This window comes from Poecilia reticulata, linkage group LG2 (assembly GCF_000633615.1).
Source record: "Poecilia reticulata strain Guanapo linkage group LG2, Guppy_female_1.0+MT, whole genome shotgun sequence".
NCBI classification, from domain to species: domain Eukaryota; kingdom Metazoa; phylum Chordata; class Actinopteri; order Cyprinodontiformes; family Poeciliidae; genus Poecilia; species Poecilia reticulata.
The window spans coordinates 39,869,575-39,894,953 of NC_024332.1; the positions used below are offsets into that span (position 1 = coordinate 39,869,575).

The following is a 25,379-nucleotide window of genomic DNA, read 5'->3' on the forward strand; positions in this document are numbered from 1 at the left end:
TGTGTGTGTGTGTGTGTGTGTGTGTATGCGTGTGTGTGGTCAAAACTGGACAGAATTATTCTACACAGATTGAAGATGCTTTGACACAGAGTTTATGATTTGTGTAACCTATGCTTCATGTGAGCATTGTATTGTTTTCTCAAAATATTTTTTAAGACTACATAAATTTCATCAGGGTAGCAGAGTTGTGTTTAGTTAGGTGTGGAGAGGCAGAAAGCTATAAACTTACATACATATACCACATATTTTACATAACTTAACTTAAGTTTTGACTTCAATACCCCACAGCTGCTAATRAACGGCATTGAATCGAGCCTGGAGCCCAGATTTGAGCTATATKAATAACTGATTGTTTTGTTAGTGTAACTGTCTTTACCGCATTGACTGATCAGCTTTTGGCCAGTAGGAGGCAGCAAAGCACCAAATCGCGTCTAGTTCTCGGGCAGACACGACGTCACATCCGTTTTCTCGATGCCGAAGCGAACGTTCCAGAGTAATGGCGGCATGCCGGGGTTCTTCGTCGAAATGGTATTTCACCCGGGAGCAGCTGGAAAACACCCCGTCCCGCCGATGTGGAGTAGAATCAGACCGGGAGCTCTCCTACCGACAACAAGCGGCGAATCTGATCCAGGACATGGGTCAAAGGCTCAACGTGTATCCTTTAAACTTGTTTATTCTGGAGCAAACCGGAGGCTAACCGTTTATGTAGGGCCCATTAGTGGCAGTAACGCAGGGATGGGTTAACGGTTAAAGTCTGAACTTTGTAGCTCATTATGTTTGTTCTCGTTGTAGTGTAGCATTTTATAATATTTTAAATCTTGTAGGTCGAAACTCTGCCTTAATGTTTGATACTTTATCTGCGTTTATTTAACATGCTAGCTGTCAGGCCATTAGGCGGGTTTGGCTGGTTTCGATGGAGACGGTGAAATTAAATTGCGGTGTTTGTTGTAAAGCTATTAAAAAAAACAGTGATATGCGTTTATCAGCTTTCAGGCTTAAATGTATATTATTTACCGAGTGTTTTACAAGTACTGCTCTAGCTAACGAGGATATTGGACTTTTTGTACCTTTGGCTCAGCTGTAAACTTTCCTCCTCGTCTTATCGACTCCTCTCTCAGACTGCCGTCCATCCCTGTCGCACGTGTTCAGATTACGTAATATCGTAATACGGGTTTTGTGCAATACGTTTTTTTCCCCATCAAAATTCCCGTTTTGAATCCCATGTAGAGTAATTTCATTTGGGTTATTCTCAGAAACTCAGAAACCACTGACGTTTTACGTTGTTTACTGTTTCTTTGAGAGAAAAAAATCCGTTATATTTGTTTCAGTTAGAGAAGCAGAAATGTCTCTTGTTTTGAGTATATAACCTTTACAAATTTTGCTACAGACTGGTCTGACAAGTCATATTTCACTTACAAACACTTCCACGTTTAAAATAAAAGCCTCACACACAGTCTCTTGTTCCCAACTGATGTGCAGGTAGACTGTCAGGGTTTCATTAGTGCAGAYGATGGTCAGCGTTTCTTGYGTACTAAAATGCTTCACTTAATGTTGTGTCAGTTAACGTGGGGTATATTTTATATTATGTAGAGATRGATCAGCAGTTACTTAAATATTAACTAAATGTTTTTGGTGTTTTGAAGTGTGAAAAATGCTTTGGTTTGAGAAAATATGTATCATTTTAATAGACTTTGCTGATTAACAGACCCCTCTGTAATCCAGGGTTAATATTGGTAACGTATTATTTAGTTCACCGTTCTTTACTTTGCTTGCTTAGCCAAACATTAAACCAAACTTCCCTTGACATAACCTCCAGCTCTCAACTGACTATAAACACAGCAATTGTTTACATGCATAGATTTTATATGCAACATTCTTTCACCAAATTCCATAGAAATGTAAGTATTCCAAGTTACGATGGTTCAGTCGACTTGTTTCAGCTTGTTGAATATACATTATGTTCTATATTCTTACGTGTTGCTGTCTTTTGCAGATAATATCTCCAACCACCCTATTTTTGGCTGCAAAAGTGGAAGAGCAACCCCGGAAGCTTGAGCATGTAATTAAAGTAGCACATGCTTGCTTAAATCCACAGGAATCTCCTCTAGACACGAAAAGTAACGTAAGTGCTGGTATTTTGGGTTACTGTAAGGTTGAAAGTTGGGTTTTTTTTCCTCCCTCCCCCTGTCTTTCCTCTGTGGTCATGGTTTCACCTTTGTATAAATGGCTGTGCCACTTTCTGCTGCCATATTTAAGGGGTCTTATTTTTCCTGCCCTGGCTTGCAGTTGGTGTGTACCAAGCACCCACTGATTACCACCACTCACTTTATGACTAAACCGAGCCGTAGAGCTGTTTGGCCATTTTAAATCACTTGTTAGGGAAATAAATTAATAGACTCATTACAATTGTGTTGTAATGATTGTCTATCAAACTTCAGGCATACCTCCAGCAAGCTCAAGAGCTGGTGATACTTGAATCCATTGTGCTGCAGACCCTGGGTAAGTAATGGTGACTGGAGTGGATGACTTGAGAGCTTTTTCTATAACTTTGGTAATGGTAACGAGTAAGGGTCTAATTATCATTTATTCTTCAGTGTATCGACTTTTTGATTGCAATGTTATATCATCTACTCTGTGGTTACCATATTATTGCCATATTGTAAATGCATTGTGTAAAGGTGATATGTCATTTTCTGGAAGTCGAGCCGAGAGATTTCTTTGTAAGACCCAAAACATCTTATGATATGACTAAAACTGTATGGACTCTTTTTCTTCTACTTTTGACACCTTTTGTCCTCCACTGTGGATTTGGTTGAGGCTCTTTGGATTGATTTTCTCCCACTAATTAAACATTTTTTATGCAGAAGAAAACCCAAGTTGGCCGCTTATAGAAAAACATTTGTCTAATTTTTTTTCTGCCGTTAAATGACATGTCACCTCCCAACTGTGTATGTGTTGATCTCACCTGTTATGTATTTTGTTCCAGGCTTTGAAATTACTATTGATCACCCACACACTGATGTGGTGAAATGTACCCAGCTAGTGCGAGGTAGAGGCTTCCTTCTTTGTTTTTGTTTGTCCCCACCTCAGATGTGGGTGGGGGTGAGGGTGAAAACCTTGCTGATTAAATGGTTTWAWGACMACAATGGTTTTTAATCATCTGAGTTTGTTGTGTGACATATTGTTCCTCAGAAAGTTTGCCATTGCCTGTTGGGCCAAGACTGAGGCTTWATTGCTTTGAAACAGTTTAACCTTTTGAGTTCTTTCAAATTAGTGTTTATGTATATATCTGAAAAGCATGTGGCCTTTACCAGAATATTATTCAAGTCTGTCCTTAAGTAGAWCCCACATAGTCATTATTTATTCAACTACAATTAAATAAAAAATGTGTTAATGATGGCGAAGAAAATCGTTTTACTTTTTACCCTTCAGCGTCTTGATTTGTCATTTTAGAACCTGGTATTTAATCTTTGCTGTACATCTTTCACACAACTTTATGTTCCTCAATCACATTCTGAAATACTCTTACAATGTTTAAAATTTTCTAGCTTAGGATTCGCAATGTAAACTGCAGAAACTTGCAATGATTTTCTTACAACAAAACAAAATATGATTCYGTTTACTGAGCGATGACTTTTTTTATTTGACCTTTATTTATACAGGTTATCTTATTGCGGTCCAATATCTGGTTTACTAGAGGCCAGTTTTGATCAAATAAACGAACAAAAAATATAACTTTGGCCGTTAAACTTATTTAGAAATATCCTTTATTGTCYTACAATAATGAAATTTATGTGCAACATTAGCKCAAGTAAATTCAATATGTTAATACAGAATAAAAAACAATAATTTGCTTCCCCAGTCTGGATCTTGGCTCAATATGTGCTCTGGAAATTAGAATAAGAATGCTAAACATAAAGTTAAGTTACGTTTGTCTGCAACAATTCTAATATTTCTTTTATGTTTTTGTCTGTTTCCTTTTTGTCTCCCTTCTACAGCAAGCAAGGATCTGGCACAGACTTCCTATTTCATGGCTACCAACAGGTTGTTATCCTGCCCCTCCTTTGTTGCACTTTGACTGCACACCATAGCTTCCTGTAATGCAGGGTACCCTTTCAGTGTCCAACGGGCCCTACTTGCACTGGTGGTTGTTGGGACGCTTGCCTCCCTCCCCCTCGGCTCCCCTCCCTTCCCCAGAGGTAGCGGGACATGGTGGCTTGTAGCGTTACCGGCCCCAGTCGCAGTGCGGTGTATTGTACAAGGGACCACRTGTTGGCACAGATGGGTTGAATGCAAAATGTGAAGTATAGTGGTGCGCTTGAAAACCACATGTTTGTTCGGTTGCGAAAAAGTGCATAATTCTAAGCGAAAGACACTCTGGTAGCCTGAATATCAGCTAAAGATTTCACAGATGTAAACATTTCTCGTAGAGGTCCTTCCGGTAAGTACTGCAGATGACTTTTTAAAGTTTTCTTTTCATGTTATGTTGTTGTATTATTGCCCCAAAAAATTCTGTTAAACCTTAACTGTGCCACTAAACACATTTTTTTCCTAGCTATGCAATATTTATATATTGCAAACCTAAAATTCAAGAAAGCAGGAAGTACTGACTCATTAAGGACCTTAAAGTTGTAATTGGTTTACCTCTAGCAGGAGTTGGTCAATTAATTTCCATTGTTACATATTTGATTTACAAAAACTGGGTCCTTAAAGGGTTGGTTTAAAGTAGGTGGTGAAACGGCACTTATAAATTATCTTTAGTAACAGTTCAGTGTTCAAATTATCTAGATGATGACTGATCTATACCTGCTGCTCACTAATGGTTATGATACAGCCTGACTTGGAGATGACCTTGAAGTATATTAATTGTTTTCATGCTGATTCAGATTATTTTTTATTTCGTCCTAACATGCAAAAGTACAAACTACATTACCTTTAAAAATATTACCAGAATCACAAAATTTCAGACTTTGTGTTTATCTCCATCAACATGGATGTGAATGTTTTCATTCTACATTAAAAACATTTCTACTGAAATCATGATACATTTAAGCTGTTTGTACAGCAGGTGCTTATTTTACCCCCTACTTTAAAATTCAGGGAGCAAGATCAGTGTTTCTGCTGGATCATAACAGCCAYTTTCTGGATTGAAGTTATTTACTTTTGTTGTGTTTTCTGCCTTTTTGATGTACCACTTAAGGTCGCMTTATATTCAATGGGCTTTACAGTAAATCCTCGCTGGGTATTTTATATCTACCATTAGAGTATACCACCAATAGCCTAGCCTTCACCTTGCTAAAAAGWCACAAAGTGTTGGTATTATTTAGGTACCGTTTTGATGTCAATATTTTGGTGGCAGTTTCTGAATCATTTGCTATCCTGACTGAGCTTCTGTATGTGCTTGACTCACTAACTCCATTTCAGCTCCACTTTTTTCAACATGTACTAATTTAGATTTAGGAGGACTACGATTTTCTTGAAGATCTATGTTGTGGTTCTGACTAGTAGCTGAATTTTTGTGTTTTATTGTCTTCTGTGTTCTTGACAAGGAGCAAAAAAGTCTACTACTTAGCAAAAATACCAGGAAAGTGGCTGTCTTTGAAAACGCTTAATATATTTGTAGACCTGTTTACTATGAATTTGAAATTAGAGTAAAAAGTGTGGTTATTTAAATATGATACCGTGTAATACAAGTAGCATTATTTATTATTATAATTTGCAAGTACAAWTTTTGCCATAAGTTTGTCTCATCTGTATCAAGTGAGTGATTGGGTGGGTAAAAGTCTCCAATTAATACCAAACTACCTCCTTAMCAATTATCACTTTTATTATTAATGTGTTTTAACTTTTAGCAGGTCTGGTTAGTAGGAAAATAACCACAGTTAGATTTTTAAGTCATATTATTGTATCAAAACACTTAAATTGCTTTCACTGCCATTTTGACCCCACACCAATATTAAATCTGTCTGCTCCCTCTTGTGTTCTTCCTCTCTTCTCCACATGTTGGATGGATTTTGACCTCCCGTGGCCTGAYGAACTCSCTYGTATCCCCTCACCYGTTCTGCAGTTTGCACCTCACTACCTTCTGCCTCCAGTACAAGCCCACAGTGATCGCCTGTGTATGCATACATCTGGCCTGCAAGTGGTCCAACTGGGAGATTCCGGTTTCCACTGATGGGAAACATTGGTGGAAGTACGTGGACAGCACGGTGACTCTGGAGCTGCTTGATGGTGAAGTCTTACTATTGCCTACATCTGAGATTTACTGTTAGTTATTTAAGCAAATTAAGGAATMAAAACTAATTATGTGAATTCTAAAATGTTTTATAATGTTTATCCTTTAAACTTTCAGAGCTGACTCATGAGTTTCTGCAGATTYTGGAGAAAACTCCAAGCAGACTGAAGAGAATACGGAATTGGAGGGTAAGATATTACAGTACCATATTTTTTTTAGATTAGACTGCCTTGGAAAAGAATTCACATCTCTTAACCACTTCACTGACACACAAGCTARTCTAGTTTTGAGGTTTCATGTGACCAACAAATTGGGAAGTAGATGGAAATAATTGCATTGATGTGTCTACAAACAAAAATCTAAATCATGTATCTTACTTTCTACTTCATCATTATGCTATGTTTTGTGTTGGTCTGTCGCATAGAATTTCAATAAAATAAAGCAGAAGTTGTGATTATAATGTAAACGTRAAAAAAMCAACTTCTTGTRCAAGTTTATAATTGTGTCATCTCAATTGTCTTAAAAAACAACCTAAAACAAATTTTCTTTGCCCTCTAGGCGACACAAGCTGCAAAAAAGCCCAAAAGTGAAAATATGCTGTCGATGGATAACGCATTTACTGGGCCTTCATTGCTCCAGGACCACGGCGATACAGCACTTCCTGGAGTTTCCTCGGCCAACCCAAGTTTTTCCAAAGCAGGTGCTGCCTTTTCTGTACCCATGCCCGGGCATTCCAGAGGGGTCCCGTTGTCTCTGGACGCCATGGCTGCCACCTACAACCCAGCTAGCCACAGTGAATGGCCTCAGGTTAACCAGAGCCATTACCCCTCCACCTGCATAAAACAGGAACCGCTCAGCATCCCCATCCACGAATCCATGCTGTCTTTGCAGACTTCCACTTCCTCTTTGCTCCAGCAGCCCCCRCCTTACAAGACTGAAAAAACGGTTGATTTAAACCTTGTTAAACAAGAGAAAGGGACAACAGGCAAGCATCACTCAACACCTCAGCCTGCTTACCCTCCTTCCGGTCAGCCTCCAGTTCTGAAACTGTCTCTGGATAAATACAGAGAGAAACATTCTGCAGAGTATACTGTCCAGAAGCGAAGGCAAGAGCCCCATGGAGGACTAATGGACTGTGACGTAAAAGGCGACTTGACTTCCTCTTCTACCTATGCACCACCAAACATTACCCACATAGAACATAGAAAACATGCACAGCCTCATCAAGCCTCCCACAGCGGCAGCACTACAGCTTCCCCTCTGAAAATGAAAGTCCCTTCCTCCTCAACTTCTTCAGGGCAAGACAGACGCCATCAYGGAGACAAAGCCTCGCTCAAGCTTCGTCTGCCTGTCCCCGGGTCCAGCAGCAACGCTCCRCCAGAAAAGAGYRGACAACCAATCAAAGATGAGTTCAAGATGAAGATCAAAGTTTCCTCATCGGAGCGGCACAGCTCATCAGATGAAGGCATTTCCGCCAACAACAGCAAGAGCAAACATTCCAGCCCGCTGGTGAGCAAGGAGAAACATCGCAGCGCCGAGCACAACCTCCATCGCCCCCACAAGCACAGCGGCAACGGGCGAGGGGCCGCTGAGGCTCCGGGTTTGCTGCGAGTTCCTCCTGGTCTGGTGGCAATGGAAGGAACGGCGCTCGGTCATCCCACGTCCGCCACTTTGACGTCGTCATCACGAAAGAGGGCCTACGCCGAGGGTGGCCACAACCACCACCCCTCATCCTCGACTTCCTGCTCCAAAGTGAGCAAAATCTCCAAGAGTGGCACTAGTGCTGCAGGTATTCCATCTTTTTCTTCCCCCTTTCCTCCTCCTCCTCGCTCTTCTCCTGTACTGCAGTGTGTCTCGTCCGGCTCGCAGCTCTGTGGCTAACTTCCCTCCCCTCCCCTTCCCTCCTCGTCTTCCTCCTTATTCTTGTCTCTCCTCTTCCTCCTCCTCCCCTCCTGTCATACCCAGGTGGGCTGCGGACCTCTCAGCAGTTCCTCCCTCCTGGCGAATCGCCACATGAAGTGGGAGAGCAGAGACACTGAGTCCGACGCTCTGCAGCACATGGAACTGGCACCAAACTACCGACCACTGAGACTTTGAAGACTATGCTGACCTCTTTGTCAAGTGCCCTAAGAAAATAACACTTTGTGAATATAAACCCTTTACTGAGAGGCAGAAAGCGTTGCTGCAAATAATTATTGTTGGACTTCTCTGTTTCTGAGAGATAAGAAAGATGAATAATTATGCTTCCTGTCGCACCTCGGGGCTGCGACGTTCAGTCCTTTCTTTGTTAGTGTCGAATTGCTGCTCAGTTTTCACTTTCTCCTCGAATGGGTGGAAGAATTTGCGAACGTGGATGCGTGGGGTGGAAAAAGGTTCCATCTTCACGTTGTAAGACCTCCATATGAGAGGACAAGTATTACAAGTTCTATAAAAGCATGGAAGGTGCACTTTCTTCATTTTTATGTTGTTTGTTTTTGTTTTTTAGTAATTTAAATCTATTGCGTGATTATATGGAAGAAGTTATCTGGCCAGCTGGAGATGAGTTAGTTTGTTTTCTGGAATTCCACTTGATACTGTTAATGGATGCAATATTTTTTTTTAGGTGTAAAGTTCCATCTCCAAAATTACTTTCTGGTCTTGGTTTCCTTTTTTACACTTAAACTGCATTTGATTTGCATGTTTCAATCATCAAAGGGATGTGAGAGAGGAGCACTTAACTTGCTGTTTACAAAAAAAAATGGAGATAAATGTACATATGTTTCTTTTGTATGTTTAAAGAAGAAGCTATACCATGACTACTCAGGTTTGGAGCTGCTTGTAATTATAACAAGATGACTATAATACATATAAAGGTTTTATTTCACGGCTCAGTTGATTGGAGGTCACCGACTGAATGATTGCAGCATTCCAGGAGTTCGACTTTCTGTAGATGGTGYACTGTTGGATTCCCACTACAACAATATCAGCAATTRTTTTGTACCAAAAACCTTCACTTCTAAGCTGGACGCCAAAGGTTGTGCCTCACAAAAAAGGGATGCTACTAATATGATACTAAAGTTTACATCAAGTGGATCAAACATTGCATAAAGTTATCAGCCCATTTAACCACATTTAGGTCGTATTAGWTCTAGAGAAAAATWTTTCTTGTAGGCAATGCCAGACCAATTTAGATTCTCTCCTCTCGTGTATCTGTTTGGGAATACCTTTAACATTTGAACCATCACTTTCAGCTTACATTTCTCAAGAGCCTGTACCCTATAAACACCTCTGTATTGTAAAGCATCCAACATACCATACTGGTCCAAAGCCGGTGGTGTTTGTATGTAATAAAGCATTTACAGTTGAACATTAAATGAAAAACTGCAATTGTTTTAGAAAAAACATGAACCACTCATCACATCTCTCCACTTCTCATTTTAATATAATGAATAAACTTCATTGCCGTCACCATTACACTGTACAAAATCTTTTTTTTTTTTTTTATTTAATATGGCATACAATTCATCTTTAAATGGTAAACATGGTTTATTCCTCTATGGTTCAGTGGAGTGGACAAGTATTTCCTGCTTTACAGATTTCATTTGTGCTGTTTTCTGTCGTGTGTAATATTTCAGATCTGTATTAAAATGTCATTTCATGACCTGAGTAAAAAAGTTTTAATTGCTTCATGTACTAAGGGAAAGTTAACTTTTTAAAGGAAATRATTAGAGAACAGCTTTTTTATTTATTCACGGCGTCTGTGTCTTTTTTTATGATCTGAAAAAAGACAAATCCCTCGTTTTGTGTGGAAATAAAAAATATTTTCGGTCAAATACTTTCAGCACTGAACCATTAAGAGGAGTTGCTTATCTCAGAGTTTATATGATCACAAACCTTTCAGTTCTTTTTAATTTGATATGTATTAAACTGCCACAGTACATTCATTCAACATAAAGACTGAAGTTAATAATCACTGATCAGAGTACAGTATTCARGATTAATTTACATGCTAGAAACAGCTACCACTGCACTCCGATGTAGGTTTGAAACCTAAATGCATTTTAATAAAGTAGAATATATTCAGAAAGTTTCAATACACACAGTGATGCATTTCAATTGTTTGTGGTTAGATTTAACTGCAACTTCAGCTAATGACAACCCAACATTTTTTTGTAACAGAAAAGTACATGAGACAAAATATTTTATGTTCTTTACCAGCCTTAATRACCTACTCAACCATTGTGAATACTGTTTACTGACACATGGARGATAATTCACTAAAGGTCAATGGGTTGTATTGGGAAGTTGAGTGGAAGAAAAAACTGTTCTAAAAAATGTGCATGTAACGGATGGCTCCAGCTGTCCTAAACACCATGTAGAATCTATAGGTAACATTTATAGGCTCAAAATCTTTAATTTGAATTATTTAAATTAGTTTTAGACCATTATAATTTGAAATGTATATTTTTGCATAATTTATTTTACTTTTTGAATTGAAACAATTTGAGGTTTTTATGATATTCTAATTTGAAATGAACCTTTATCTCATAACCACAGAACTGACGTTTCAATGGCAATAGTTTATAAAATGTGGCATTTGACTGTTTTGTARATTTGTCATCTGCTTTGACATTTATTCTATACAAACCATTAAACAATCAGTACTGAATACACTTTACACATAATTTTAATAAAATTGGCACATTTATTAATCTAAAGTGTACAATAATATCTACAATTTACACACAATTGTAACATTTTTAGCTTATTCACAGTGGTTTTGATACCACAATYTATTCATTTTTGAGTTGTGAACTTAAATGATTAGATCTTATTTAATGCCTCTGAATTTAATAAGAACAGCAGTTATCCTAATCTAAACACTCACTTTTGTACCACAGCATTTCTTTTTCTGTGCTTCCCAGTATTTGATACTCGTGTGCCCTTTAGGAATGAAGGAATGTTTCAGTAACTGGTCAGCTGATGGCCGTACGCTCTGGTCACTATAAATTGAAAAGCGACAATAAGTTGTAGATATTACAGTAAGAAGTTACTAAGACGATAACAGTATGATACTGACATAATTAAATTATAAATGAACCACTTGCCTTGTCAGACAGATTTTTACAAAGTCTTTGGCGTTCTCTGAGAAGCCATCTGGCAGGGATGGCATTAACCCTCTTCTAGCTCCAATGTAGAACAAGGCAGCCATTTTATCCATATGTGCAAGAGGTGGTTTCCCTGTGGCCATTTCAAACACTGTGCAACCAACACTCCAAATATCTGACTTCCGGCCATACCCCGATTCATTGACGACCTGGTGAGGAAAAATAACAGGAGAAATAAATGACAGGACATCTGCATGTCTTTATACAGTTCTTAAAAACGGCCTTGTAGGACTTTGAGGTAATAGTTGGTGAAAAACATCAAATTTTCTAAGTGTCACCTGATCGTCCAGTAGATTTGATTGGGGACCAAACTTGCGACATTTATTACATTATGATGTGGTTTGATTTCGCACTGCACTGTCAAATAATTCAAACTAATTTAAAACTTGTTTTCCCCCCTCACTCGTGCCGCTGCACCAAAAACTTCTAAAGCAGATTATACAAAACCTCAAAAAAAAGATATGAGCGCAACTTCCTTCTTCACAAAATGTAAACAAAAATGGCAGTAGCATCGGATTTGAGCGGTTTTAGGATTTGTCTTTGGTAAAACACCACAAGCCATCTCTCCCTCTTGTGTTAGACTCTTGTGTTTGTTTTAGTTCTGTTGGCCTAGATGCCATGCGCTCTAGTTCACTTTTGGAGCAGTSTCTGGTCTACTTGGCATCCACATATGCATTCAGACCGCATCAGAGTTCACTTTAATGCAACCAACACCTAGGTGTGGAGATGAACCAGAGTTCGCTTGTTTGGTCCACATCARAGTTCGATTAATAATTCATGCCTCTCCAAACGAACCGGACTTTCTAGACAAACTAGAGTTTTATTAAAACRAACTAAACACCTGGTGTGAATTCACACTAAGTTGATCGTCCAACGTCAAAGGGAACTTTAGATCAAATTTCCATCACATCTCAAAAATTCAAGTTTGTATAAAAGCCTAAAAAGTAAACAAATCTAACTTACCTCTGGCGCCATCCAATAAGGTGTACCGTGGATGGATTTCAGCAACTCTCCACTGTTTGGAGCTGTGGGGTTAAGGCAGCTGAGGCGTCGTGCACAACCAAAGTCTATGAGCTTGATGACACCAGTTGGCATCAACATGACATTGTTTCCTTTTAAGTCCCGATGAATCACTCTGTTCTGATGAAGGAATGCCACCCCTTCCAGGATCTGATGGGTGTACAGCGCCAACACTCGTTCTGGCAGAGGACCAAACCTAACGGGAAAATGCAAGCAGTCCTTATTAATTTGGCATTCAGGCTTTTTGCAAGATGTTTTAAACTAACAAATAATTTCAACCTGTGAAGTATGCTAGCAATAGATCCACCAGGGATATACTCCATGAAGATGGAAACAACATGTTGGTAAAGCGATGTTCCCAGAAAGCCAACAATATTGCTGTGGCGAAGGGTTTTAAGTAACTCCACTTCCCCCTGAAGACGACTGTACTCCTTCTTTGCAGCATCAGGGTCAGACGAATCCAGGCAAACCTGCTTCACAGCTATCAACTGGCCCTGACTGGTCAGACCGCAGTACACCTGGTGAGATGATGATTTCAGTCAGTTGTTTAAAGACATATTGCTGAAATAAGCTTTACTGAATAGTTAAACTAGCCTGATGTAAGTTAATATTTTTAGCAAGTTACAGCACTGGAATATGTTTCTAATACAAGATACCAACACTGTGTCATCAACACTAATGTACTTAGCTGCAACGTTATTTGAATACTTACTGTCCCATAGGCACCCTTCCCAAGCACTTCACCCTTAGCCCATGTTATGGTGTCATTTGCAACCAACCCTGATCCAAGGTAAGTGTCACTGTCATTTYGAGCAACCTGCAATGAAATGCATTGAAACATAATTATCTAATTAAAGTATTTCAAACACACGAGTGCTGACATAAGAATTTGCTGGATTTTAGCTTTACATCTATTTCTGTCCTTTATTTTTCAACTTTAGACTGATAGTAGTTAATTAAAACATTAACTACTATCATAAAGCATTTATGATGTTTGTCATAAATGCTAGAGAGTAAAGAAAGAYGGACAAATAGGACACCTGATAGATATGTTTGTCAAARACATTTGGTTTGGTCCTAATTTGTCTTCTTCAATTCAAAGTTTTTACACACCATTTATGTTTTTGGTCCTTTATGTTAACTATAATGATGTTAACAGTCACAGCTAATGAAAACAAGACATTTAAGATTAGAATATTTCATCAGACCTAAAAATATTTTTTTACACATCAAGGTAAGCTTGATGAAACATATGTTTACTACCTGCTTTCAAGGTTGTTATTTTCTAAAAGTACTCTAAGTCTGATCAATACGATTCATCGGAATGCATTCTTTAATTTTGTGAATATGGTTGTATGTTAGGTTAACTGGTTTTTGAATTGCCCCTAGGTGTGTGTAGGGTTGTTATGGTTGTTTGCCTCTGTGATGGACTGGTGACTGGTCTAGGTTGCATCTTTCCTATTGACCACTTGAGTTGGGAACTGTCCTCCCAACCCCTGCAATGACTAAAAGCATAGAAACTGGATTTAATCATGTTTAGGCTGTGAATATTACCTCAGGAKGTGCTTTTYTTCCTGATACATGCTCTTCTTCATCATGGAACTCCTTTTTTCCATGTTCTGAGTTTTCAAGAGCTGCAGAAACATCCCKCTCATCCAAAGAGATCAGCTCCTCTGCCAGACATTGCAGTAGGTCATCTGTCAGCGGACCCTCCCCCACCTCGTCCAGAAACTTCCTGTAAACTGGTGACATCAGGGTGTGGCAGGTACTGTCTGAGGATGTCCAAGTGTTGATGTTTGCCTGCTGAGGGCCTAGTGACTGAGCCGACTGTGGATCTTTTTTAGCAGAGTTTCTTGTTGATTTGCTTGAAGTTTTGTGATTTCTAGAATCAACATCATAAAGGGGAGTTATGGGTCCAGTCAGAGTTTTCTCACGTGGTTGTAATGTTTCAGATCCATTTTTAGAAAGAGTTTCCACTATGGTTGATAAAATGTGATCTTCAAATTCATCCTCATAAGATTTATGACTAAACTCAACAYCCTTCACATCATCAGTTTCATCTTTGAGTTTAGGGCTTTTGTCTGTTCTGCAGCTGTTAGTGGTAGACTGTGTTTTGATTTGCGATGACATAGGTTTTGGTTTGCTTTTAGTCAAAGTRRCTGTGCTCTCCAAYGAGTTTCTCTTTGGCTTATTCTGTACTGGTTTRTGTTTTATTTTGTGGCTTTGTTTTGTCTTTCTTGTTGGCGTACACTGTAGTTGTCTCTCTTTAGGTTTCTCACATGAGCTGGAGACCCGGAGATTTTCAAATAATGGCCCAGCAAACATCTCATACATGGCTGGTCCTTCGCTGCCACTCTCTATCTGCTGAAACATGTCTCTGTAAGTGATGAGGTCCACAGCAGATTTAGATCTTGGGGGTTTTCCACCTAAACCTGGTTTCTTTAACTGCTGGGCACTTTTTAGCTCTCTCATTGATATCAGCTGATGTRTTTTKTTGSTGTGTGGTTCACAAATGTTAYGTGGGGTTAAAGTACCCACACTGAGGAGAGCCGCATTAGCAGATTTAATTTTCTTGCTTTTGTCTTTGTCCACTGTGGGAACGACAGAGTACTTTATGTTAATTTTGGAGTGGTTACCACTGATGACTCTTGCATCTTTGTTGAGARAATGAATAGTTGAATTTTTTGCCTTCAAGTGAAAGTTCATCCTAGTTTTACTCTCTTTATTCCGGGCTTTAAACATCTTCTCGTAYTTCTTGGGATCCACAGGAAAGAAGCCGGTTTTCTCCACAGCAGTAACTGCACTACACTCTCTTACGTCTTCTGCCTTGTTTTCTTGATCACAGACAACATTTCTAGCTGACGCTGTGTTTTCTGGATCCATCTGTTCATTTTCAGAATCTTCTTCAAAACAACCAGTAGCATCGTCTTCAAGACTCCTTGCATCATTTTTAGCTTTGTTGCTTATTCCAGTCTTTGACTCAGTTGTGTGGCTCGTGTTTCGCTTGACTTCACTAAACACATATGCATCTGACTTTTTATTACTCTCAAAGTGGTTACATTCTTTTACACACTCACTTTTATTGGCCTCCTTGGGATGGTTTGAATCAGTGTTTTCTACACTTGGAGGATTAGTACAATTGACATGGTCTCTTTCTCTACCCTGTATTGATCTGTTGACCAATGAGCACAGTCCTGCTTTAACATGTCGCGTTGTTTCTCCAAAAAAATTTGCCTCCGATGTAATTCTGTCATTTGAAACCTGCAWCGTTCTATCTTTTACAAACTTCAGATTTCTGTCTTTGATAGATGTTTCTTGGATTTGTCCAGAATCATCCTCATTTTCCAAGTTGATGGAGCTCTGGCTGCTGCTGCTGCTGGACCCACTTTCCTCACTGCCAGCCTTTGAAGGACCACTGCATGAGCTGCCCCAGGACTGCCTCTCTTTTCTCAGTTCAGTTCTGCTGCGAAAAGGGCTCCGGCTAATGGGCTTTAGAGGAACATGGGATTTCAGCGGTGGCAGAGCCTTGCTATGTCTTGGGCGACCCTCAATGGGCACCAGAAGCTTGGGTGTGTAAGAGTGGAAGGCTGGCAAAGGACCCTGGAAATACAGATAGCAGTTCAGTGGCGTAAGCAAGCTGCATAAATGTAAAACACATCGTCTGATTTTCATGCATGACTTATATGGCTAAAGACAGTTGAATAATCAACAAAAATTTTGAGAAATTCCATCAAAGCAAAATCTAGTGAAAATGGGAACACATCGATATACACTCAATGGCCACTTTATTAAATCCACCTGATTAATTTCATGTTAATAAAATTGGTAAAAAGCACAAGCAGACACCAGCTGCTCAATGCATTTAGCCAACTGGACAACTTGCCTCGGGTTGGGGACAAAAGAGGATTTAGGCTACTTTAAATGTCGCATAATTTGTTGATATCAAATGGACGTGTGTGTTTTTCAAAACCGCTGATCACTGGTATTTGCATGCACAACCATTTTTTAGGTGTACCAAGAATGTTGTGAAGAGAAAATATCTGTAGAGAAGCTGTTTTATAGACAGAAATGAAATGCTAGACTCAGTGCTCAAATGAGATTGGTTCAAGATGATAGAAAGGCAACAATCACTCGAAAATCCCATATATTTACTGCTAAAGAATGCATTTCTGTTAAATAGTTTTCAATCATTAAAACTCACCCTTTGATCATTTAAAGTACTTTGAGAGCTCAGTCCTGTAAACATGAAAATATTACAGTGTTAACAACATCCAAATATTTGCTTTTTGCACACACCAGCTCTGTTCTTACATACTGGTCTGAATATGCGCTCTGGCCTGCATCATGGTGTTGGGGCACAGAAGTGGCTCCATGATGCTTGGGGCCGATTGGCTGAGTTGACTGGACTCTGGCACACAAAGCAGACTGTGGGAAGGCGGAGAGACTTCAACCACACTTCTTGTCCTCTGCCTGTCAGGTACACAGAAATATTTGATTTTGAACGTTTATTATGTTTGTGTGTCATTATTTTAAGATTGTGTATAATTAGTTTTCATTTATAAAAACAGCATAGGGACATTTTGCAGTCAAACAATTCATGCTTATTTAGTTAACTTTGTCTCAGTTGTGGTATTACATTTTTGTATTATTTTAGTTATGTCCACATGCAGAACAACAAACATACATGTGACTTTCTGCTGTTAACGTGTGTGAGTGTGTTTGTACCTTTGTCTGGGGGGAACAGGCTGACACGCGGTTCTGGTACTCAGAAACCCAGATGACAGTAGAGCATCTGAATGGTCACTATGTCTATGACTGCTGGACAAGCTAGGTAGACACAAACCTCTGCGAATAAAATGAGAAAAGGAAGTTAGAAGACAGTTATGTGGTTTAGATATGGGGTCAGAGTTTAAATACTGATGATGTGTCTGTGGCTACAAGATAGCAATGATCTGCAATCATACTGAGGGTCTTGTAGCTTGTAATTTGGTTTTCTCTGGTTTATTGGTGCTTTAACTATTTTTGGTTGTTTTATTTTTCTTCCCTGTCAAATGACTTCAGATGTCTTGTGATGTCTTATAGAATCAAAGAAATCAGATGGAAATGACACTGAAAGTGGAATTCCTCACCAACCCAGATATGAAAAATCCAAAAAGACTGCTGCACGTTTTAAAGCTGGCTGTTTTAACAACCTGTTTATGTGCTCATATGACGATTTGTGTCTCATTAAATTGGGCAAACACACAAGTCATAATGTCCAAAATCTGATAAGTAATATGTTCCGAATTTGGAACCAGAAAGTTGGAGGTCCATATAGTGGCCCATATCCATTATGGATCTGAGACATTTTAAGCATAGTGAGGGACTGCAGGAATACATTTTATATGCATTTCTTTTCATTATATTCCTGTGTCTCTGTGTTGCCCTGCGACAGACTGGCGGCCTGTCCAGGGTGTACCCCGCCTCTCRCCCGGTACGCTAGCTGGAGATAGGCACCAGCAACCCTCCCGACCCCAATGAGGGACAAGGGTGTAAGAAAATGGATGGATGGATGGATGGATGGATGGATGGATGGATGGATGGATGGATGGATGGATGGATATATTCCTCGGCTGTCATATCTCATTATATTGTCCTCTTCTCTTCCTACCTGTTTGATTACTGAAACAAACTCTAATTACATATAAAAAAAAGCCACATTCAGGAACCATATTAGTTGACACATTAAATCATGAAAATGACTGACTTTCATTTCCTTGTACCAAACCAAACCTATTTCTGGCAGCTGATTCTATGAAATTAGAGCAGCTCAAAGAGTTTTATTCTCTTCTCAGAACTTGGACTTGATTCAAATGTGAGTGCTGCTCATAACAGACAATGAGCTGATTCACCGAAGTTCTCTGCCCCGGTCTGTGTGTATCCGACCTGTTTGGGCAGAACAGATTGTCCTCTGGACACAGTGACAGGTGCCCGCGCACAGGTCTGCAAACGTAACCAGATAGGCCTCTTTTCTAGTGCTGGTGTCAAAGTAAGAGGCACATGCTAACCAACCCAGGAGGCGGTGTACAGTATAAGAGATCGTTTGTTAAGAAAGGAGTTTTAACTGTACGCACAGAAACTATGTGGGTGTTACACATGAACAGACGCCACTTTTCTTCATCACTAATACACATTGTAGATTTATTGGCATAAAAATACGTCTGTGAGAGAAAGATGGTGAATTTTTCATGCCCACCTGCTGCCCCTCCTTGCGTCCTGATTGGCTCGTCCGGGATTTTTCAGAGTTTCCATGGCGTTTTGGGAACAGGTGGGAATCCCCTTATCTGCGGCAGAAATGCAAACATTCGCTCATCAACTCTACTTCAAGTCTATGCTCTCATTTCCAACAGTAAAGGAAAATAAATAAACTTATGTAATGTAGATAAAATTTTACACCTTTAAAGTTTTATGTCCCAGGCAGAAAGAAACAATAAAAACAGAAGAATTGTTGTGACTAACGACAGTGACGTTAAAAAGATTTGAGGACTGAAGGTTCTCTAAAATTAAACCACATTTTTGCTAATTCAAAGCAACAAATTCAACTTGCTCTATTTGTTTTCAGTTAAATATTCCTTAAAAGAGACACATGCACATTACACTCCCCTGCTCACTATAAAACGATAGCTTGCTGTACCTGTGCTTAAGCCCGTTGATCCCCTCTGCTCAAATGTCCAGATATTACACTTACACTTTTGTTCATTTCACATAACCTTTTGTCTAAATCACTGAAATAGTTTTCTGAAAGTCTTCGGTTTTGCTCTGGAGCTGAAGCCCGCCTGTCGAGGATGCAGAGGTGAAAGATGTTCAGGCAGGTTTCTCAGAGGAGAGCTTTGTGTTGTGTGGAAGACCCCTCCCATCCTGGACAGCCTCTCCCTCCTTCGTCTCTCTAAGATCCCCTCCCCTTTGTGAAGGTGATCTGATCTCGTGGCCCATTTGGGATGCTGACCATTGTGCTTCTCTTTCAGTGTACTGTACTAAGACTATTTCTAAAACAGGCACACTCTACAGAGCTTTACAAAATTATTTCAGCCTTTCTTTAATTTTCGCCAGTGAGGAAGGTTATTTTGTGTCTGGTTAACTGCTGTGTTGATTATTTTTCTGTGGTGACTACCCATTTTCAGTTTCTGGCAGAGGCCTCTAGATTTTGGCTACAGTCCTGGTATTTCAAAGACCTCAGGGTGCCACACACTCTAACACAGTCAGAGTCTTTGGAAGAGAAACAGCATCACAGCTCTTCACTATAGTTAACAGCAGACTCAAGGACCTTTTTCTCAAACTCACTCTTAGGCTCATATAGCTAAACCACACAAATCCCTGTAGAGTTTCACAAACTGCATATTTATGTTTCCTAAATAAACAGCTGATATGTTAATAACATCCAACGTTTATCACAGAGACTCGGTGGCTCTAAAATGTCAGTCTTTAATGCTGTTTATAACAGTAAACTGTTACCATCCTCCTGTCTTAGTCCCCCATTTATTCTCTGGGATCAAATATGAAGAAAAAATCTCGTTAGTTTGAACTTAGTGTCGCTGAAGAAGCCCGTACCTAGGCTGAACTCCTTCTTGTCAGATTGAGGGAGACTCCCTGAAGTCTGCAGAGATGCCTGGAAAAATCAAAGGTGTCATTTGTTACCATAAATCTTTTTTTAATGTCAGGATGACAATTTGTTTTTCGGTGACACATAGCATTTCGTTTTAATCTTGGCCTCATCTGACTAGAGGACTTTCTCCCACATGTTTATTGCGTCAACTCAAATGCACAAAACACATTTCAGATTTTTTTCTTGTTAATGAAAACTGAAGTACACTTGTTATTGATTCACCATTTTGTGAATGCATTGTTGATCTATCATCTAAAATCGTAATAAAATATGTGATCGTAAAATGACTTGATATGCATAAGTTCAAAGGTCTGTAAGCAATGTTTTTTTCAGTCTACACAGTTTACATCCTTTAGTTTTATTTGTATTATTTTATTAAAGTAAAATCAGAATTAACTAACAACAGCTGCATTAGGTTCTAAAACCATTTTATTATTCTAAATGTTTTGGTGACATATTACAGGTAAGATACCCAGAGTGTGTCTGTGATGTACATAAACTGCGTCGACCAGCTGCTCCGTCCTTCTGCTAACCAGCTGTTGGTTCGTCTCCTTCCTATATGAAGCATGGCGGCTACACAGAAAACCCAAAGCTGTGTGTGTTATTGCTGACTCCCATTCTACCTCTGTGTTTGTCAATTAGTGTAACCTGAGAGCTTCAGCCACACCCAAGCCATTAGTGAGCTTTATGTACAATTGTACAACCTTTTTACACAAAACCTATGTTGGTTCCACTGTGGTTTTCTGCAGATCTGAATGCAACGGCAGTTTTAGATAAAACCTTACATCAAACTTAAGCATTTATGTTTCTTTGAGTTTATGTTTAAAGTGTATTTCAAAGATCTGTAAACTCTGTGAGCTCTAATCACTTTGTAAGAATAAATCTTTGTTTTTCTTACCCGTGTATGGCTGTGAGAATGGTTGCTGTGTTGATGTCTTCTTGCTTTCTGATGATGAAAAAGGCTCTCAGCATCCTGCTCTGTGTCTGAACCTCCAAAGTCCAAATCCTGGAACAAGTATTTCTCAAGATCCGACAAGGACTTAGGATCAGCCTCTGCAAAAAAATTTTTTTAAAAATTGACAAGGTATTAAAAACAGGACAAGACACTGACACAAGACAAGACACTATCCTGAGTAGTCTCTGCCTTGAAATCAATTGAAGTTAGAAGATAAAACAAAGGATGTCAATCCTGATCTTTGTGTTTTTTCATTTTATAAATTATCTCCAAATAATTTGTTAAATTATTCACAAATAAAAAAAAAACATATTTATCTTCACAGATCATATGATTTGTTAAAATCATAATTTAAGGAGCATTAACATATATTTTTGTGGTTTTCAGCCAATTGTGCATGACAAGGGTGAGAATCTGTTCCTCAAGGTCAAAGGTTAACTATTATGATTCCTTCCACAAATGTAAATGGTTTGTAAGCCTTGAAATTTGATTTTAGTGTATTAGTGTGTGAATCAGTGTGTTAGTGTGTACCTGTGTGACCCAGAGCCTCCATCAGAACTGGAACGATCTCTTCCATCAGACGGCTGCTGAGATTAGCAGCGTAGTGGAGGGCAGAGCAGCCGTTGAGGTCTCGAGCTCGCAAATCACTAAAAAAAAATATCATTTAACAACTCAAAGCAGCAACACTGACATGGTCCCTCAAGAACATGAATATACAAATTAGATTACCTCGTCATGTATCTATTTAAAAGTGGTCTGGATCAATAGTTACTCAGACTCCTTGGAGGTGTTTTAAAGCTTTTTTTTTTTTTAGTTTTTCAGGAAGTGTAGCCTGTTTAGCCGTGTTTTTCCTTACGCTGACAACTTTAGAAGCTCCCTGACCACCTCCACAGGGTTGTGTTCCCATGGTAACCACGTCGCCATGCCCTGAAACAGGTCGACGTCTCTGACGGCGAGGATCACAGCTGTTGCGCCGTCACTGTTGGGATTGTTCACATCCACACTGTCTGTCTGAGACTAACACACACAAACCCGGAATCATCATTAATCCCTCAGCTTGTTACACACAAAGCTAAAAATATACACATTTTGTGAATTACATAATCATCCTAATAAAAATAGATTTAATAAAAGTTGATGAAAAGCACTGTCCCATATTGTGACATGGGTTGTTGACTTGTTTTTACAGACTCCTAAGTTTTACGCTTCACATTTCCAGAAACACAAAACCCCACAGGAAGAGGATCCAGCTTTCAAACCTGCTGGTTGCTCTGTGGTTAGAATAACGTAAAAAATGCTACTGAAGTACTGAGTAGCTGATCAAATTATCACTCATTTAATGTTTTAAAATACATTATCAGATAGACCAAAATATAAAGTCAGGTGGAAATTTTGGTATTTTAAAAATCAAAATGACAGCAATCCAAGTAGCAAAACATAATGAAATCAGGCAAAAAAAAAATAAAATAAAAATTCCGAATCAGTTTCTTTCCATGCAAAATTTAATAAACTTTAACAAAACTGCAGGTGTGTGTCTGTGTCTGGTGAATTTCTGGTTAAAACATGTTTGTTCTTTATTCAGTGGGTAGACAAGTCCAGACATTTTACTCAAATAAGAGCAGCAATACTTCATAATAAAATTACTCAAGTAAAAGTGAAAAGTAAAGATACTCGTAAAAGTAAATAAAAAAAACAAAAAACTCAAGTAGCTAAATGTGAGTAAATGTAACTAGTTACTACCCAACTCTGGTCTGTAATAAATCTGACCAAAATCTGACTAATTTGCTGTTGCTCTAAACTCTGACAGGAAACAGTTATTGCTGTCCCTGCTGATCAGTTCCACCCAGACCTTTGGATCAGAGACTCACCAGCAGCTGCCTCACAGAGCCCAGGTCTCCCTGCCAGGCGGCCTGCAGCAGCTGCTCCTGTGCGCACAGATGGGGCCTCGTCATCCACCTCACCATTTTCTCCTGGAGCTCAGGTGGGCTGATGTGCAGCGCGGTCTGCTGTCTGTGGTTACACAGCGTCAGGTCAGCATCGGCCCTCAGCAGCCCCTGCAACACCTGTTGAGCACACCGATCAAACCGGTCAGTCAGTTGAATTGATATGATAAAATATTGTTGACTAGAAAATGGTTGGTGTGAAAATTAAATATTTGTCTTTTTTGCTCTCTAAGGCTGACTGCTTTGTTCAGACATATATGAACAGGACTTGAAGGGAAAACGTTTTGTGTCTTTTCAGTATTTCATCGAAGTTGCTCTCAAATATTTCAGTGAACTGTTTAATCTTGTTTTTTTTTTTTTTATGTCCACTTCATGATGCGGATTTACATCTACGTTGTTAGCAACTGATCTCCAAGAGGAAACCTTCTCATGTTACCAGGAAGTCATTTTCAACATGACTCCCAAAGGGTGGGTGGAGCTTATAGAGCAATATTTAGATTATGTGACGCACATACATGCTCGTAAACAGGTGTTGTTGTTGAGAAGGAAATAACTGTGTCACATGACCACACTGTTTTTTTCCAACAATCTTTTTAATAATCCAGAACTTTTTAAATTACATGTATAAGCACATTTATCTGTAACTCACCTCTGACTTGTTGCTTCGACAAGCAGCGAAGAGGTCAGCCCGTCTCCGTTCTTCTTCTTCATCATCAGAGACCTCCAGCACATCCAGGATCTCCATCTGTGGTCCTAAAACCACCTGATCATTTTCTCCTTCCAGCTCTCCTAAATGCATCGCATCATCTTCATCGCCGTCTTCCACATCATCAGCGTCTCTCCTCTTCTTCGCCTCCATTGCCCTCATAGTCAAAAGTCAGATGAGAAGAGCCACCACTGAGCTGCGGAACAAAGAAGAATGTTTTTTCTTAACTCGGTGTTTGGCAGTCAGTGTGTTCGTGTGATGTCAGTCTCTAATGACCCACTGGTGCCCAGTGGGACCAGACAGAAGGCGTGACTGGAAATATATCCCTCATTACGACTGCTGTGGAGTCACCATAAACACATCATTGTCTATAATTGAGCTTATTTGCAAATGACAGTTTATATGTGTGAATGGAGGAAGTCTCACTTGAAAGTCTTTTTTAATGGAATAAACATCAGTAAATCAATGTATAATAAAGGCTGTATTATCCAGTGTTGAGTAAATGTGTAAGGATATTACAGGTTTATTCCCCTGCAGTGTTGGTCATTTATAAAAAAAGCTTGTTAATCTGCCTGTGTCCTTAGTCGTGCGTCCTTGGTGACTAAATCTCTTCCGGTTTAATGTTTACTAAAAGCTAAGAGCAGAACTCACTGAATTGCTAAATTACACAATGAAGCAATAGCATTTGTTGATAAAATAGCAGTAAAGTAGCTTCTGGATATTAAAACAATGTCTATTACTCCTCAGAACTGATTGTCAGCAGCTTGAAATGATGACCGGCAGTGAAACATTTTAATAAAGTGTTTTACTTACACTTGTCTCTGTTGCTTCAATCAGTAACTAATCCGGTTGTGTGTCTCCTCTGAGCTTCTGTAGGCATTTGTCAAACGAACCTTTGATCTATTTTCAGCAGACTGTCCACTCAAGCAATTTCTATTTTCTTGCTTTTTGTCCCTCGTGGCTTCTGTCGTCCGTTTACACTTGGTTTCCTTGGAGACAGTTGGACAGACAGCCGTTAACAGAGGTGGTTTTTAATTACCCAGAGACTGTCTGTTACCCCACACATTAAGACACATTGTTTGCTTTCCATTTGTTCATGTAAAAGGCATCCATTGAAAGGATCAAGCAATGATTTGCTTGTTTCAGTGATTATTACAATGTAACTTAGTTCATTACAGGCAAAACAAGGTTTCGCTGATCTGATATTTGCAACTTTGTTAAATATGGTAAAAGCATTCTTGAAAATAAAATAAAGATTTTCTTTTGACAGGCACATCACCAAGCAAAGAGTCAGTTTTATTGATTTGAGAAATGTATTAAAATTATGTTTATGAAAGGTCATACAGGTGCATCTCATCAAATAATAATATCAGTGAAAATTTTTTTTATTTTGGTAATTCAAGTCAAAAAAGAAACTGATGTTATGGATTTATTGTACACAGTGATGTATTTCAAGCACGTATTTCTCCAAATTTAGAGGATTACAGCTTATCAAAACCACCAATTTTGTTTTTCAGAAAGTAAGAACTTCTAAATGGGTTAACAAATGCTCCACTAGCAACAGGAACATTATAAGGACAAGTCTAAACAGGACATGTACAGATCGAGGATCAGGAAAAGGGAGGCTAACGTCTCTGCAGACCCCACACATCCTGGACACACTTTTATCTTAGATAGGCCCTACAGAGCGCTGTTTGTAAAAATCAGCTTCTCCACAGACAGTTTTCGTCT

The 25,379-nt window shown here is 39.1% G+C and overlaps 3 protein-coding genes and 1 long non-coding RNA gene across 7 annotated transcripts; 2 read left to right on the forward strand and 2 right to left on the reverse strand.

Moving 5' to 3' along the window:
* Nucleotides 1-428: 428 nt before the first annotated feature.
* ccnt2a (cyclin T2a) lies at nt 429-9,873 on the forward strand. 3 transcript variants are annotated; one of them, XM_008402411.2, is made up of 10 exons: nt 443-654; nt 1,817-1,898; nt 1,994-2,122; nt 2,439-2,499; nt 2,987-3,049; nt 3,999-4,044; nt 6,068-6,231; nt 6,353-6,423; nt 6,794-8,024; nt 8,201-9,873. In XM_008402411.2, exons 1-10 carry the CDS (start codon nt 497-499, stop codon nt 8,272-8,274), a joined length of 2,079 nt encoding a protein of 692 aa, XP_008400633.1. In that variant the 5' UTR covers nt 443-496; the 3' UTR covers nt 8,275-9,873. The 3 variants fall into 3 exon arrangements, 2 of the variants coding, with proteins under 2 accessions (XP_008400627.1, XP_008400633.1); XM_008402405.2 differs by lacking the exon at nt 8,201-9,873 and having other exon boundaries at nt 442-654; nt 6,794-8,190; XR_532905.2 differs by lacking the exons at nt 6,353-6,423; nt 6,794-8,024; nt 8,201-9,873 and having other exon boundaries at nt 429-654; nt 3,999-4,441; nt 6,068-6,156.
* Nucleotides 9,874-10,971: 1,098 nt separating this feature from the next.
* LOC108167004 (mitogen-activated protein kinase kinase kinase 19) lies at nt 10,972-13,243 on the reverse strand. Its single transcript, XM_017309330.1, has 5 exons — nt 13,115-13,243; nt 12,682-12,920; nt 12,346-12,598; nt 11,323-11,531; nt 10,972-11,217 (listed from the first exon to the last, which is right to left on the reverse strand). Exons 1-5 carry the CDS (start codon nt 13,241-13,243, stop codon nt 11,091-11,093), a joined length of 957 nt encoding a protein of 318 aa, XP_017164819.1. The 3' UTR covers nt 10,972-11,090.
* Nucleotides 13,244-13,906: 663 nt separating this feature from the next.
* LOC103461733 (uncharacterized) lies at nt 13,907-24,750 on the reverse strand. Of its 2 annotated transcripts, XM_017308795.1 has the most exons (12): nt 24,462-24,750; nt 23,592-23,844; nt 22,868-23,062; nt 21,856-22,016; nt 21,531-21,646; nt 20,943-21,097; nt 19,990-20,047; nt 18,638-18,725; nt 17,128-17,247; nt 16,718-16,872; nt 16,604-16,638; nt 13,907-16,002 (listed from the first exon to the last, which is right to left on the reverse strand). In XM_017308795.1, exons 2-12 carry the CDS (start codon nt 23,808-23,810, stop codon nt 13,939-13,941), a joined length of 3,366 nt encoding a protein of 1,121 aa, XP_017164284.1. In that variant the 5' UTR covers nt 23,811-23,844; nt 24,462-24,750; the 3' UTR covers nt 13,907-13,938. The 2 variants fall into 2 exon arrangements, with proteins under 2 accessions (XP_017164284.1, XP_017164286.1); XM_017308797.1 differs by lacking the exons at nt 21,856-22,016; nt 22,868-23,062; nt 23,592-23,844; nt 24,462-24,750 and adding an exon at nt 21,729-21,848 and having other exon boundaries at nt 13,912-16,002.
* On the forward strand, nt 22,973-23,706 carry LOC108166922 (uncharacterized). The gene is made up of 3 exons (XR_001777315.1): nt 22,973-23,086; nt 23,344-23,410; nt 23,618-23,706. It is a non-coding gene; the product is annotated as an uncharacterized LOC108166922 (long non-coding RNA).
* Nucleotides 24,751-25,379: the final 629 nt, after the last annotated feature.